Genomic DNA, 15,085 nt, shown 5'->3' on the forward strand with positions numbered 1-15,085 from the left:
GGGGTGAAGACACAAACACAAAATGAACCGTGGCAAGAGACCGATACCAGGAAATGATAAAGATCGCGTGAGTAGCCCAGACTACACGCAGTGACCAGACCCGTATTTGTTGACTATTCCATAAAGGATAAGTGGAGTTGAAGTTCGGGAGGGAGCAACGGCACGTTGGCATTGCAGGTGTCTTTCACGCTGCCTACCAATGAGCAAACGATGACGCTTCCGGGGAAGACCACAGCAACAAGTTTGGCATTGCATTACTGCGAACTAACAGGTGCACCATGAAGTATTTAATCATATGATATTGAATAATGATTGCTCAATCAATGCTATGTTGATCATTAAGCATGAAAGTTAATTTTGGATGCATGGATTATACTGTTGAATGAAACTCATAGACATTTCAATAACCAACCAGTTAAATTAAATAATACATCTCTGCATATTCTGGACATACACATTTATTTGCAATCAGTCCTAGTAAGGAATTTTACACTGCAAGGTGCAACATGTCTCAAGTGACTTCCCTATCAAGATGGGGAAAGTTTTTATTGCTTTCTTCCTTGTCTTCTGAATTTGATCATTCTCCAACAACTGTCTTGATACCTCTAACAACAACACCCTATCTATAGGATATCTAGGAAGACGGTAGGCATATGATGAGCATCCTTGTATTCTCAAGAAAGTGAATTTTGGGAACTGAGTATACCACGAGCCATACTTCTTGATCAAGTTCATAGCTTCTTTGGATACTCTGATATGAGTGCCTTGTTGTAACAATCTTACAATGTGCATGGTGAAGGCGATGTTCACTCTCTTGTAGTGAGCAATGCTTTGCAAATGTAGTTGAGGATAGGCATCATATACTAACATTTCCCTTCAGCATTCTTTTATACTTGCCAAATTTAGCCAAGATGTACACCACATATGAACTCATATAGAAGGTTTTTGTTTTCTCCACATTCTTCAATTGCTCGTGCAAATTATCACTCACTAACCTTGCCCAATTGATGATCTTGACTCCCTTAGCAACCCCTTCGATGTAGTACCACATCCAATGTTCATATGAAGAAGCTTGAGGTGACCACATGACTCAGTTCAGAATCATGATCAACTCCCCAAACCCTTCCTTGAAGTCTGATTTGAGAAGCCTCTTTGGTAGCCTTGAATGGTGATGCCTAGGCTCTTTGATCCACTCACTATTCAGGATCTCAACACACTTCTCAGGCTTGCTCTCATATAGTGCTAAGGCATCCTTCTTGCTCTTGTAGACCATAGAATCATATGTAGGTATATTGAATACCTTAGTCACTGATACCTCAAAGAGGTGAGCTAACACTTTGCCATCCACTGCTATAATTTTCCTTCATTCAGGGTTGTAGAGTTTATGCCTTCGTTCAGGGTTGTAGAGTTTAGCACACTCGATGATCAGCTCACTGCATTGAACTGCAGGTGGGAAACCAGCAATATCAGAGATACCATTTTTTGTTAGTTTTCTTGCCAACTTGGACGTATTGTAATTCCCCTTCTTGAATACTCGGTCTCGAAAGTCATTGATATCCATGTGACCAAGGTTGGTGTCACCAGCTTTTCACCATTCGGAGGAGAGCTTGGATTCGAAGAGCACACCTCTGAGTTCGTTCTTCATCTGGACCTGCCTCATATTTCCTGTAGCCTTTGCTCCAGACATCTATCTGCAAAACAAATAACCTTTTGTCACAAAATTGATATAGCTAATGTAAGATCCCCTAACTATTCTGTCCTCAAAATTTTCAGTTTGGTCTCATAGGCATTTCGTCAAATAGTTGGTATTCAAGGTTTGATCTGAGATTTCTGAGTTCTGGAGCCAAAACGCATTACAAAATACAAGTTCCTTGCATAGGAATTTTATCAAACATTTGTATGTGAACAACAAACTAATAAAATCATGTGGCCAGGAGAGACATAACAACAAGCATTTGGCATGCAAAGTCAGATTCCATTACAACTTCACAAATTCTGTCAAACACATGGCAGGCAACCAGTCCTTGCATATAGAACAACTTTTTTCTTCGACAACTTACAAACAATGATAAAAGATATAAAGGATTAACTCCACATTCCACTACTCATATATAGTTCGCTAGACAAATTTTGGAACAGTCAATTCTCCATCTATGAAGCTGAAGATTACAGTGCGAAGTCATAAAGTTGTTTGCACCTGATTATCTCAGCCACATAAGTTGAAAATGCAGACCCAGCCATGAGCAATCAGTGGAGACGTATGTACAATGTGTACTAGGAGTCGCCCAAGTTCTGCTGTGAGTTTAGTATGGCTGTTAACTATGTGTTCTCAGCCTACAACCTGGTTAGAATACCATACACTCCATTTTTGCCAGGGTTTGACCACTTTAGAGAATGCACAGGTTGCTCTATTTGCCCAGAAAATACCAAGACCCCTGCAAACGATATGTTTCTGATTTTTGCACAAGGAAAGAGGATTTGATTACCCTTATAGCTGTATCGAGTTCTTCTTCAGTACTTCACCATCATTTCAGATTGGGACTTCATGACCTGCAATTTTCTCCATGAACAAATGACTTCCAGCATTCATATTATGGATTGAAGGAAAGTCTTCTTCAAACTGCTTATTTGATTTCAAAACTCCACCATTAAGTCCTGATGTGAACTCTGTATGAATCCACCAATCTTTGAAGGAGTGGGTTTCCGTCCAAAGACTCCAAACCTTCTTGGTTCCAAGGGGTTTCGTCCTCAAGAACAATCTAGCCACTGAATATCAGCAACAAGAGAAATAGCTTCAATCTATGATTCCCATAACATGCTCTTCAATGAAGACTAAGTTCATTTATAAAGACTTCCCAAACTCCAAGTGAACCTCCACGCTCAATGTGGGATAAATCGTCCTTTATTTTTTAATTCCTCCTTATGAAGTAGCTTCTAGAACAAGTTGGAGAGCTTTATTAAATAAACTGACTTTATATTGTCATTTTATAAAGTCACTTTATGAAAACAACTTAAATACTCTTTAACCCCCTTTACATCATCATATCATAAAGTCATTTAATATAATGAATATCATTAAAGTTAAACTTGATTTAACTTTAATAATTTAACTTAAATCATTAAACCCCATGATAACTGCCAATATCAACTTAGGGGAATAATCCATCCACTTTCCAAATATAGATATGATGCCAAGTGATCACCTCGGTGACTTACTATAAATAGTAACTATGAGCAAAACATCCAAGTGACTTACTAAAAATAGTAAGTGTGAATCAACATGTCCTGAATGATCTCCAGAAGGCTCACCACAAATAAAATTGGACAGCGAGCTGAATAATAATGAAATAAGCACTAAAATTTGGGGACATTACGGCTAAGGGTTCTGGTGATTGATTGATGTCAAAATCAGATTATAATTCTGATGTTTAAGCCTTAATTGAAGTGTAAATGAGGTTGCTGGAAGAAATGTAAGAAGAACAAGCACTAGCAACCCTCATGCTATGACATCTTCCAGCTAATACAACATTCTCAACCTCTCTACATACCTTGATCAAGGTGAAACACCTAAACTTGTCTTGAAAATTCAGAAATTACAGTGCCTGAACAAGTAAATCAGACCTAGAAATGATACAAATAACTCAAACCCCTTGATCTTATAGCAAAATCTCAGACCTAGGGTTTCTTGAAATTGATCACAAATGGTGATCTTGCCTTGGAATTTAATCTACAAATGAAACTTTGACAAGTGGTTGTGGTCTGATCCTGATTAATCTTGCCCTTGATGTTGCTACAGGTCTTATGGTATATGAAAATTCACACATCTGCCCAGATCACCTTCAAAGAATGGATGAAAAAACATCTCCAAGTCTAGCCCAAGCCTTCTTAAACAAAAATCGCACCACTTTGAGGTAAAGTTTGATCAATGAAATGATCAAAAATCACTGTCCTCGATGAATTTCGCTCTGCTCTGGATGAATTCCGCTCTGCTCTTAAGTCTAAATCAGAATCGCTTTGAAATGAAGTTTGATTGTGATGAAGCATCTCTCTTATAGGTGTGGTTGTGTGAGATTGTGTCCCTTCATCTCCTAGCTGACTTGGCTGAGCAAACAAAACGTTTCATTTCCCTCTTAAACACTTGTCCTTAGTCTTTCTTGGCCGACTTAACAAACGTTTCACATCACCCTCTTGGCGGCTTTTGATGGTTGGTTTGCACAATGGGGTGCAAATTTGATGTCTATATGCACAAAGACGGCGAATTTTGCCTCTTCATTTGCACAAGTATTGGCAGCATTCTGAGGATTGTTTGCACTAACATTTCTTGCTTGGGTGGCATTTTGCCATGCAGTTGCACAAATCATCTCACTAAGGCGGCATTTAGGCTTTCATTTGCACAAATCATTATTTCTTAGGCGGCTTTTAGGCCTTCATTTGCACAAAGAAAGACTTGCATTTCATCTTTGTTCGCACAAGGTTTTCTAGTTGGGCACATTTTTATGATGCATTTTCTAGTAACAAGGGTTCAGCAGAGGCAGTACTGGTAGTCAATTATATTTCAAATCAACAGGTGCACATATGCTTGTAGTAGTTATCTATGATCTATGTTTTCCACGTACTCCATGTGTTGTGGCTTCCATGTGTGATTGCTCTCTTATGAATTCTGTTTTTATGCTTATCAGTTTATCAAAATTATTTTAATTGATTAAGGATCTGAAATTTAGATCTTCTACTGATTCACCTCACCCCCCACCCTCCGCCCTCCTTCAGTAGAAGAATTGTGTTCTACAGATTTTTTATTGTTTACAGAAGACTTATATTATTTCATTCAATAAGTCTTATAAAGTGATTTTTAAAATATCCCCTCCTTGGCCTAGTAACACAAGGTTTTTTTTAAAGAAGGGACATCTTGTCATCCTAAAGGGATGCCTAAGTGAAGGAAATGTATTTACATTTTATGAGTTTATATATATGCCTAAGGGGATGTCTAGGGCATATAAGGAGACAAGTATATTAAAATGTTTTATTTGAGAACTCATAAAAAGTTTGAACTTTTATAGGGATTTGAAGTTTCACTTTTGGAGGGAAAAGGCTTCAAATTGAAGGATGGCCTATATATACATGATTTGACCTCTCATTTTTATATGTTGATTTTGACAACTTAATGTTATGCTACTGGAATGAGCTCAGTGAGTTCTTCATTTTCTGGTTGAGGACCAAAACCCTCTTCTTGTTTGTTGGTTTCAGTGGTGAAACATCCACCCTAGCTGGTTGGTGCTCTCAGTTTTGGTTTGATAGTGCTTTTGGCTTGCTTTGGTGTGATGGGTTTGAAGATATAAAAGATATATGATAATTTTGATGTGGGTATTGCGATTTTGGTGAGTGGTGATCCTTTTTGAAGTGCTGTCAAAGTTTGGTTGAGTTTTAGAGCTTTTTCTATTTGCTGGTCATTATTTTCATAGATTCAAGAAACCATATTTATGCTCATCTCTCTTAGGGTGAATTTTATCTTGTTCTCGGTGTTGTCTCAATCATCTTCTTATTGCTGGTTGATGAGTTTCCATATATCACATGTGGCTTTTGGTTGAGTATTGGATTTCTAGTGCCAAACCTCCTCTAGGAGGTAGCGCCCAGCTTTGGGTAATGAAAGTGGTTATTGCAAGTTGAATTCTGTGAGTTGACAGCTGCAAAACATCATATTAGAGGCAACTAATGGTTACATCAGATCTATCCCAGTTTTGGGGATAAAAGGTGCTGATAATTAGTTACATGAATTGCCCCTAGTCTAATGGTGAGCCCGGATTGCTGTAGCAGAGGTTTCTAGGGTTGTTTCAGATTTGTAGAGGTTACAAAATCACTCAAATCTGCTCAAATAAATCTGCTAGAGTGCATTGTGGAGGGATTGCTGGAGTAGGCTCAAAATACTCTACAAGGACTCTTGTTTGGATGCATAAAATTAGTCTTCAGATTTACATGAGTGTTGTTGCTTGAAAATAACAATGAAATCTGCATTTCCAGGTCTGCAATATTTGTAATCAGTCAACTTATTGATGTTATGAAATCTGATTTTGAAGAGTTAGTAGTAATCTTGGTGATTATATGCTTTAGTCTTTCAATATGCTATTTCATGAATGTTCTCAAAAATCATTGCAAAGAGATATTGAAAGGAATCTGAAAAAGTTCCAATCAGCAAACTGTTACTATTCATTACGGTGACATTCAAACTTGCAAAACATTTCAAAAAAATAAAAAAATCAGGGGTGAACGTTACAAGGTTGATGTAGTCAGTGTACAGTGTCTATTATCATGTTTTGATAATAATGGTTATCCAACTATGTATTAATTGTTCATATTAAGTATTTGTCGGGTTCAAGTAGTTATAAGCATCAGTTGGTTGACAGTTGTGTTCCTCTTGGCAAACATCAGATTGTGTATCATCAAGAAAAGCAGTATTATTTAGTCATATCAACTCTAATCCCTAGCTGACCATCTTTGGTCAGCTTCTGTAATAATTTCATGTGCAAATAAAGATATATTTTACTCCTGTATCTGGTATGCATTGTCATCTCTATTATTAATTCATGTGATTATTTTATCAGAAAAATGGAATTGGATATGGGATGGTAAATGGTATTCCCTTTGGGCTTGCGAAAAATTATAGCAAATTGGCCATAGTGTAGTAGAAGTTTGGTACACTAGTCATGAATGAAATCATACAAAGTGTAAAGTACAATTGAAGTTGGGAATTTGGAAGGTTCCAAAAATGTTTATTCAAGTTATTGGGAAAGCACAAGAAAGAATCCTACAAGTTATAACTTATTATAAGTTATCTCATAACATCTTTGTGAACAAGCTTTTGCAAATGCCTAGACTCTAGACTCCAAGAAGCATGGCATCAAGGCCAAATACATTTTGCTATTCTAAAATCGGTGATGTAAAATTTATGTTGTTAATCGAAATCAATATTTACAGACTTTAACAACTATTAAATGATTGAAATCCCTACCACAGGGGATGTCCACTGGTGCTATGTATGGAAGCATTTCTAGCCAATGTCCCAGATTTACTCTTTTTATCAAAGACTCTGCATACTGTGTGAAAGACAACAAAGAGAATGCAATCAACAAGCATGTTAACAGTTCCGGCAAGAGAGTTTGAGTATTTATGTATATAAAAACCAAAAACAAAATGATATAATGAAAACAAGATTTTCAGTATAAGTAGTTTCAATCATGCATGTCAGAAGTAAAACATGAAATCCAATAAATGCCTATTGATTTACACTTACTTGAAATGAACGGTCTGTCAAGCCTGTGGTGGAGGCGGTAGTTGCATCTGTTACAAGTACCCCACATAGCTTCCATACAACATAGTCATGTCTGCAACAAAGGATGACTCATCAGACTAATGTTTATATATGAAGGTTGAGATTTCCAATAAATATTTATATAAGAAACAAAATGCTTCAAAAACTTCACTCCAGAATTGCTCCAATTTCTAAATGGAATCCTGTTACAAATTTTCATATATAAAAAATAATACAAAATTTAAAAACATCGGCAACATTTTAGAACGCATCATCAAAGGTTCATACCCTCCAAGAAGAAGACTCTTACACTGTGCTGCCGCTGCAATATCATTTTTATCCAGCCAGCGTAACTTTGCTAGAATACTGCTTCAGTTTTCCAAAAACAGAATCAGAAAACATCAATATCAAAAGTATGTTTCAAATATGCAATTAACTTCCTAATAGCTGCAACTCCAAATATTAGAACTGATACTTCCCACAATAGAATGCATATAATAAAAAGAAGCGAAGGATGTAAGAGTACAGTGTGCAAGATTGATTAACTGAATACCTTTGACAACTGCAAGTACCAACCCCTAACATAAATAAACTGCCAATAATTTGGCATAAAGCACTCAGAGTCAGACAAAGGATCTCTGATTGTATATGTCAAAGTGCATCAAATTGGAAATACAATGACACAATGCATTCCATGTGGTTTGAATTATATTTACAAAATTATTTTCATCACTTTTGAAACAAAACAATGATCCAGTGCCTCAATAAATAGTACATACAGAAGTACCATGTCCAATGTATAACATGTAAAAGTAAACAGACCAAAGTAATTCCACTAAAAAAATCATATACATGAATGCCAATAAGGATTGCTCCTGGTTATACCACAGAAATGTAAATATATTGCAGTTCAAAGATCATAGATTGAGTACAGTTACTTAAAATTCAAGAAAAAGATATCAATAGCCAGACCATAAAGACTGACGTTTATGTAGATAGAAAACATCAAACAATGTGTGCATTTCAAACTTAATAAGTATCTGATGACACTCAGGCGGTGTTCGTCATCAAATAGCAATAATTTAGAAATGTAGCTGTATTATTCAGGTCCATAATTGTTATAAAGATAGGCATAACTGTAATCACACACTACATATTTGTCCACATTACACACTTCACATCTATCTCGCTATACTGCAATTATGTTTACAATTTTACAATATGGACTCATCACAAAATTAAAGAGCGCATATGCATAGATCACTAAGTGGGATGTCTGCATTATGTTGATACTCAAATATGTTCTAAATATCAGCACCTCATGGAGAACATAAGCATGGAAAGTCTTAAACCTGTCTGAACTTGAAATATAATGATTAGAAGGCCAGTTCCTTATCTATTATAGCTAATCTAACTAAACAAGGAAAAAAGATAGGAATTACTAGAAGTAAAAGAAGACAAAAATGAAAAAGGGTGAAACCCCAAAACAGATTTTTCTTTTTTCTCTCTCACTTAGGATTAGCACATTTTTTAATCGTCAACAAAAGACGAATTTAAGCATGACATAAATATTGTAAAAGACAGCTAGCCATCCATAAAAAACAATAGAAAAAGATAACAATAACCACAACTTAATATATATTGCATACTTCAATTATTAAGCATATTCCATGGAAAGCCAGAAAGCTCTAAACATGTAAACAAATGCAATCCAAGTCTTAAAAACAAGAAAACTGAGAAAGTATTGCCCACAAGGCTCACCAAACACAGGCTTACAAAACTAAATCTCCAAACCAAAAATAGAGCCCAAGGCTCTCTCTCTCTCTCTCTCTCTCTCTCTCTCTCTCTCTCTCTATATATATATATATATATATATATGCTAAAGTACCCTGAAGAAGCATGGGATACTAGAGATAGGCAATATCCTTGTTTCTCTCTCTCTCTCTCTCTCTCTCTCTCTCTCTCTCTCTCTCTCTCTCTCTCTATATATATATATGCTAAAGTACCCTGAAGAAGCATGGGATACTAGAGATAGGCAATATCCTTGTTTGGTCCTTGCAACCAACAGAATTCATGGTTGTCAAAGGGGTAGTGATTGCAGGCCAAAATTATGAGGATGGGACAAGTTGCATGCCTTCAATTTGTCTAAATGTGCACATGTGCACTCTCAATTTTCATTTGAATTCAAAAGTTGCCTATGAATCCTTATGCATTCAATCCATCTACTTGCTTGTAACCGAATACCCATGCGCCACTAGAACAAGTACGTATCACATTCAATGGCCACTATTTTCTGCAATCTTTGTATTTAAGCTTGGCCACAAAGTTAATGCTTCATTGGCAAGTGGGATCCCCTATTCATCCATGGGTGCCATGGCCTCCAAAAGAGTTTTCCTTTGGTTCCCTTAAAACCATTGTGGTCTGTTGATTAAATCCATCCAACAACCACTTCTTTTGCATGGAAAGTCTATAATGTCCCCTTTATAGATTTTCCTAAAATTTCTTATTTTTTTGTATTTTCTTGATTTCTAACACAAAATGCAAACCAAAACCACAAACCCAAATGGAAACAAATTGTAAGAACCCAACAGGCTCTAACTGCTGAAACTGTCAATGCTGGTTTTTTGTTTTGATGTTTTGTAATTTTTTTGTTTAATTTTCTTGGGGTTTTGACAAAAAGCAAATGCATGCAGCGATATAGGAAATTCTGAAAATTAAATACTAAATAGACAGCTCTGAGGCAATGTCAAAGCAACGGCCTATCGAAATCAAAAATAAGAGCTCGGGTGTTCAATGAGAAACGAAAGCGCTCTTCATCCTCGTGCCTCACAAGGCCGAAAATGTTCCGAAGTCTCCCAAATGGCAAATGAAGTGAGATAAACAATGGACACAAAAATGAAGTCGCCACGACTCTACATTTGCCGATATATCCCCATAAAAGTGCCGGCCAAAACTTTGGCAATTTGAGTTTTTTTTTAAGAGTCAATGAAAATGAAACTTGGCTTTGAATGAAGTTTTGGCCGATGAAAGACCTAATGAAAGGCCAAACGATGAAGACGAAGGGGAGTTAATTCAATAAAGTTTGCATGTTTTTGTTGAAAATGCACTTTCAGTTCACATTCGCCTCCCCATTTTGTCTTCATAGCCTGTAAACTTCCCCCAAAAGTGTCGAAAGTTGGGTCACGTAGGGCATTTAAAGGCCAAAGCGAAATGGTCTTGGGCATTAAAATAAAGTCTCCATTGCCTTTCAATCACCGAACAAAATACCGGTAAAGTCAAGGCAAAGTTCATATGTTCTCTGACATCAGGAGGTAGCAAACTCCACTCATCATGCACTGTCATAACATTGTCTATGAACTCAGCTTCCCCATCTCCTCTTCCTTCTTCTTCTTCTACTTCATCTCTCAAGAAGGTAGGTCTTGTAGGCCAATCCACAGTATGGGTAGCTGCTCGATGTGCTCTAGGAGTCCCAACTGCACTCCTATTATCTTTAGGTTCTAGATTCTGCCTTCTCCTGTTATTTACCTGTTCCAGGTTCTGCCTTTGGGGATTAGCCAGCTGTTGAATGGCTGTTGTAAGTTGCTGAAGCGTATCAGCTACCCGTTGTTGTCCATCCTGTAAACCCCTCATGGTTGCCCTCACTTCTACAGCCTCATTACGTGGTGGACTATTGTCTCTTCTGTCACCCATGGTGTCCTGGTAGTTATCAAAATTCTGATCCCTGTTTAACAATGCCCTTCTGCGTGTATAATATCTGTGAGGACCAACTTCCAATGGATGCATAGGAAATCTTTAACCCTCCAGGATGGCAGGATCAAAGCTCTGATACCAATGTAAGAACCCAACAGGCTCTAACTGCTGAAACTGTCAATGCTGGTTTTTTGTTTTGATGTTTTGTAATTTCTTTTTTTAATTTTCTTGGGGTTTTGACAAAAAGAAAATGCATGCAGCGATATAGGAAATTCTGAAAATTAAATACTAAATAGACAACATGCTAGCAAGGATTAAATCATCAATTGGCCATTATTCATTTATTCTGAAACTTTTACAATCACATGCATACCCAGATTGAAGGTCTAATTTCACACAATGATTTTCTGACAAAAGCAACTGCTGGATGGATAGAATCTTCTTCAATCTGCAGTGATAATCTTCAAATTTGTGTCAATGGCCTCTCCTAGGTGTAGCGCCTCCTCTTTATCTTTTTTGGAATTTATTGAGCAGATATTAACCAAAATCGCTCTCTTAACCTTTGGTGCCTTGCAGCTGAAGTGGAGAAATGTTTGAGTATTTTGCAGCTTGAATATGGTGGATGACTGCTGGAATAATATAGCCTATCCCTGTTTTCCAATCTGCAGCTAATAACCCTTCAAACTGATTCGATTCAAAGCCTCAAACTTCACCGATTTAGCACAAATGGAACACTTGAATGAAGCTCCCCTGATTGCCAAATTCACTGGATATCTCACCAATTCAAATGGCTGCAACACTGAAGATTTTCCTGTTCTCCAATGGCTGATGAAAACTGAAACCCTTGGTCTCTGCTCTCCAAAAGTCATGAAAAATGATGCCAAACTATAATAATCGAACTTCTCATTACTGTTGGCGGCAATATTGTACGAGAATAAAACTAGTTAATTAAGTAGTATTTGTCCTTGTTAGTTCGGTAACCGAGGGATGGTAGTTACGGGTGCCACGGTTACCCCTCGCACCCCCTCGGTACCTTTATATACCATGGAAGGTAACTTGTAAAGACACACATGAATATGAATGGAATAGCATTTCTTATGTTCTATTTGATATCTATGGCATTATTATTTTGCGTTAAGTGTTCTATCTGTATGTTCTAAACTGTTCACCCAAAGGGTAAACATCTGGCGCCGTTGTCGAAGTTTATTCGAAGCACAGGAGTATACTACATGACATAGGGATAATGGCACAACCATTGGCCGCAGGGACAAGCAGTAACCCGGACGAAGAACCTGAAGAACTATTCGAGGGAGAAAAAGCGCTTACGAAAGATTTCTCCTGCATCCTCCAGGTGGCGATTGAAACACACGTACGAAGGGAAGCCACCACCGAAGATGTTCCAGAGGATGTTGTGTGGAGTGCGCTTGGTGTAAGCCCGGTGGTAAATCAGTTGATGAGCAATCTGCCCAACATTCTGGCACAGGCATTTTTGGCTCTCCAAAACCACAAGGAAGACACCTATCGGGAGAACCGACGCCAGCAAATCCTACGGGAGTTTCACGAACGCCAAGAGGAGGAGCGCAATGAAACCGACCGAGAGATGAATAATCCCTGAATCTGTACGGGCGAAGGAGAATAAACAAGAACACCTCCGTTGGAGTGAGACACATTGTATACCAGGGATGAATTAATAAAAGTGTTCTTTTCAATATGATGCCTTGTTCTATTGAATAAGAAGAATTTAGAATTAATGCCCAATCTCCTAAATAAGAACAAAAATAAGAAGGAATACATTGGGGACTCTGAAGCTGCCCAACGAGCATTAATTCTCAAACAACAAGTAGAACGAAGAAGAAGATTTAAGAGGATTGTCGAGGAAGGAAGCAACGGAAATGGCAGCAATGGCTTTGGCGAGGGCCAGGTTTCCACACTAATAGAAACCACCAGGAAACGATTGGGGGACCTTTCCCTAACATTGGAGGAGATTGGTGATGGGAGTACGGTAGACCTGTACACGCCATACAGAGGTGTCGAGACCAGAAGGGAAGACAAGACAGAAACCGAGGACAGAGAGGCCAAGGATACTGGTGCGACCGAAGGTGTCGGGAGGACACAAGGTCACGGTAGTAGAAGCAATCTGTTCGAGGCAAGCTCATCAAACCCTGGTAGTCGGAGCAACTTGGTGGGACCCAACGGACCAAATCTCAGCGGAGTACCTTCGGGAGGACCAGTGCCTGGAGGAGGAGGAGCTCCTGGAGGTTTAAATTCGTACGCGGGAGGGCAAACCGGGCCGCCGCCAAGAAACGTAATGGCAAATCGGCAAAAATTACCGAAGTTTATGAGAGATGGGAAAGAACACCCCGTACAGCACTGTCGTACATGTGAGACAATCTGGTCGGGCAATGGCGTGACCGATAGGGCGGAATGGGTGGTGCAATTTCCCGCCACCATATGAGGAGTAGCCATTGATTGGTACTCGGGTGCTAACAAAACCCAACTGACAACTTGGGATGCATTGCACAAAGCCTTCGAAAAGGAGTTTCGACTCCTCAGAGATGATAGTGAAATTCTAGCAAAAATCCTGAGCACCAAGCAACGGAAAAGTGAGACCATCCGCGCATATAGCTGACGCCTCAAGGAATTGTTGGGGAGAATGGATAACCAGCCCGGCGATGGGTTAAAGAAAAGGTGGTTTGTGGAGGGCTTAAAATCGTCACTTAGAAGGAAAATGAAAATTGTACCCCCCACATCTTACAACGATGCCTATAACCGAGCAATGGACTTGGAGAATGAAGGGAAGACATCGAGGAAAAAGAAGGATAGATCTTCTGGAGAGGACTCCTCCGACAGAAGTAGCAGCGACGAGGGGTCTAGTAAAAAGGTGCAAGCCCTTCAAAAGGATATGCACCGCATGATGAAAGAATTCAAGAGTATGAAGGGAAGAACCAACAAAAATGAAGAAGTATGGTGTGCAGAATGTAAGGAGGAAGGTCACACAAAAGGCTCTTGTCCAAAAAAGCCCTTTTGCGATATTTGCCAAGTGTCATGAAGACACGCGAGAACCAAGTGCTCTTCACCCAAGAGCAGCCGTCAGCAACAGCAGGCACATCGCAGCCCCAAGCCAACACCACGGCATCATCTAGCGGTTACAGAGGTAACTGAAGGGGAGGAAGAGGCAACAATAATAATAACAATAATCGGAGTCGAATGCAGTATGATGCCAAGGGACGGCTGATGATTCAGTGTCGGGCATGCAACCAACAGGGACACTTTGCGCGGGATTGCCAGAAAGAGGAGGCATCACAGCACTTGTGTAGATGGTGTGGTCCTCGAGATCATGATGAGACAAATTGCCCCAAGCCAGGGGTTAACCTCCTCAACATTGAGAAGACGAGTGAGAAAGAAGTACTGGCAATTACCCGCGCTCAGACCAAAAAGGCCACTTATCCCGACCCCCGTATGAAGAAGGAGAGATTACGAGAGGCAAAAGCCAATATTGAGCGTGAGATGACGGCCGAACGACGAAACAAAGAGGTGGTGAGTACATCATCCCGTAGGGAAGCCGAAAATAACATAATTGGGCAAGTACTGCAGATGGAAGTGCCTATAAGGGTAAAGGACCTTCTAGAGACAATACCGCAGTTCAGAACTGCCATTTTTAGTTCCATACAAACCACTGCGCAGGCACCTTCAGGTGCGGCATGGGCAGAAGTTCCAGTCAGCCCCTCGACTGACCCAATGTTGTTGGCCTTAAATAGTGGTCGGCATCCTGCGGTAGTAGAGATGGGAATTCTCGGGGCTATCCTCAAAGACACCATCGTGGACGGAGGTTCGGGGGTGAATGTGTTGTCGGAGGATACGTGGAAGAAGCTCAGGAACCCAACACTATGGCCACCCATGTTCAACTTGGTAGGTGCAGACCAGCACGGCATCAAGCAACTCGGCACGCTGATGGCCCAGCCGGTGACCATTGGAACACAACCCTTCCTACTAGATTTTGTGGTAAACCCACTCAAGAAGAAGGGGTACGACGCCATCTTAGGGAGAGGATGGCTGGTTACAGCAAAGGTGAACCATGACTGGAAGAAGAAC

General features: G+C 39.3%; 1 protein-coding gene across 9 annotated transcripts in view; it reads right to left on the reverse strand.

Moving 5' to 3' along the window:
* LOC131038497 (uncharacterized) overlaps nucleotides 1-15,085 on the reverse strand; it is a 413,595-nt gene that overhangs the window by 212,797 nt on the left and 185,713 nt on the right. For 5 of the 9 annotated variants that reach the window (XM_057970943.2, XM_057970942.2, XM_057970938.2 and 2 more), the window contains exons 5-7: nucleotides 7,592-7,672; nucleotides 7,286-7,376; nucleotides 7,004-7,088 (exon numbers count right to left, since the gene is read on the reverse strand). In XM_057970943.2, coding sequence (XP_057826926.2) covers nucleotides 7,004-7,088; nucleotides 7,286-7,376; nucleotides 7,592-7,672 — 257 coding nt within the window. The remainder of the gene's footprint in view (nucleotides 1-7,003; nucleotides 7,089-7,285; nucleotides 7,377-7,591; nucleotides 7,673-15,085) is intronic. The other 4 variants (XM_057970936.2, XM_057970939.2, XM_057970940.2 and 1 more) reach the window with 1 other exon arrangement.

The sequence above is a fragment of the Cryptomeria japonica genome, chromosome 10 (genome assembly GCF_030272615.1).
Source record: "Cryptomeria japonica chromosome 10, Sugi_1.0, whole genome shotgun sequence".
In the NCBI taxonomy this organism is placed as follows: Eukaryota; Viridiplantae; Streptophyta; class Pinopsida; order Cupressales; family Cupressaceae; genus Cryptomeria; species Cryptomeria japonica.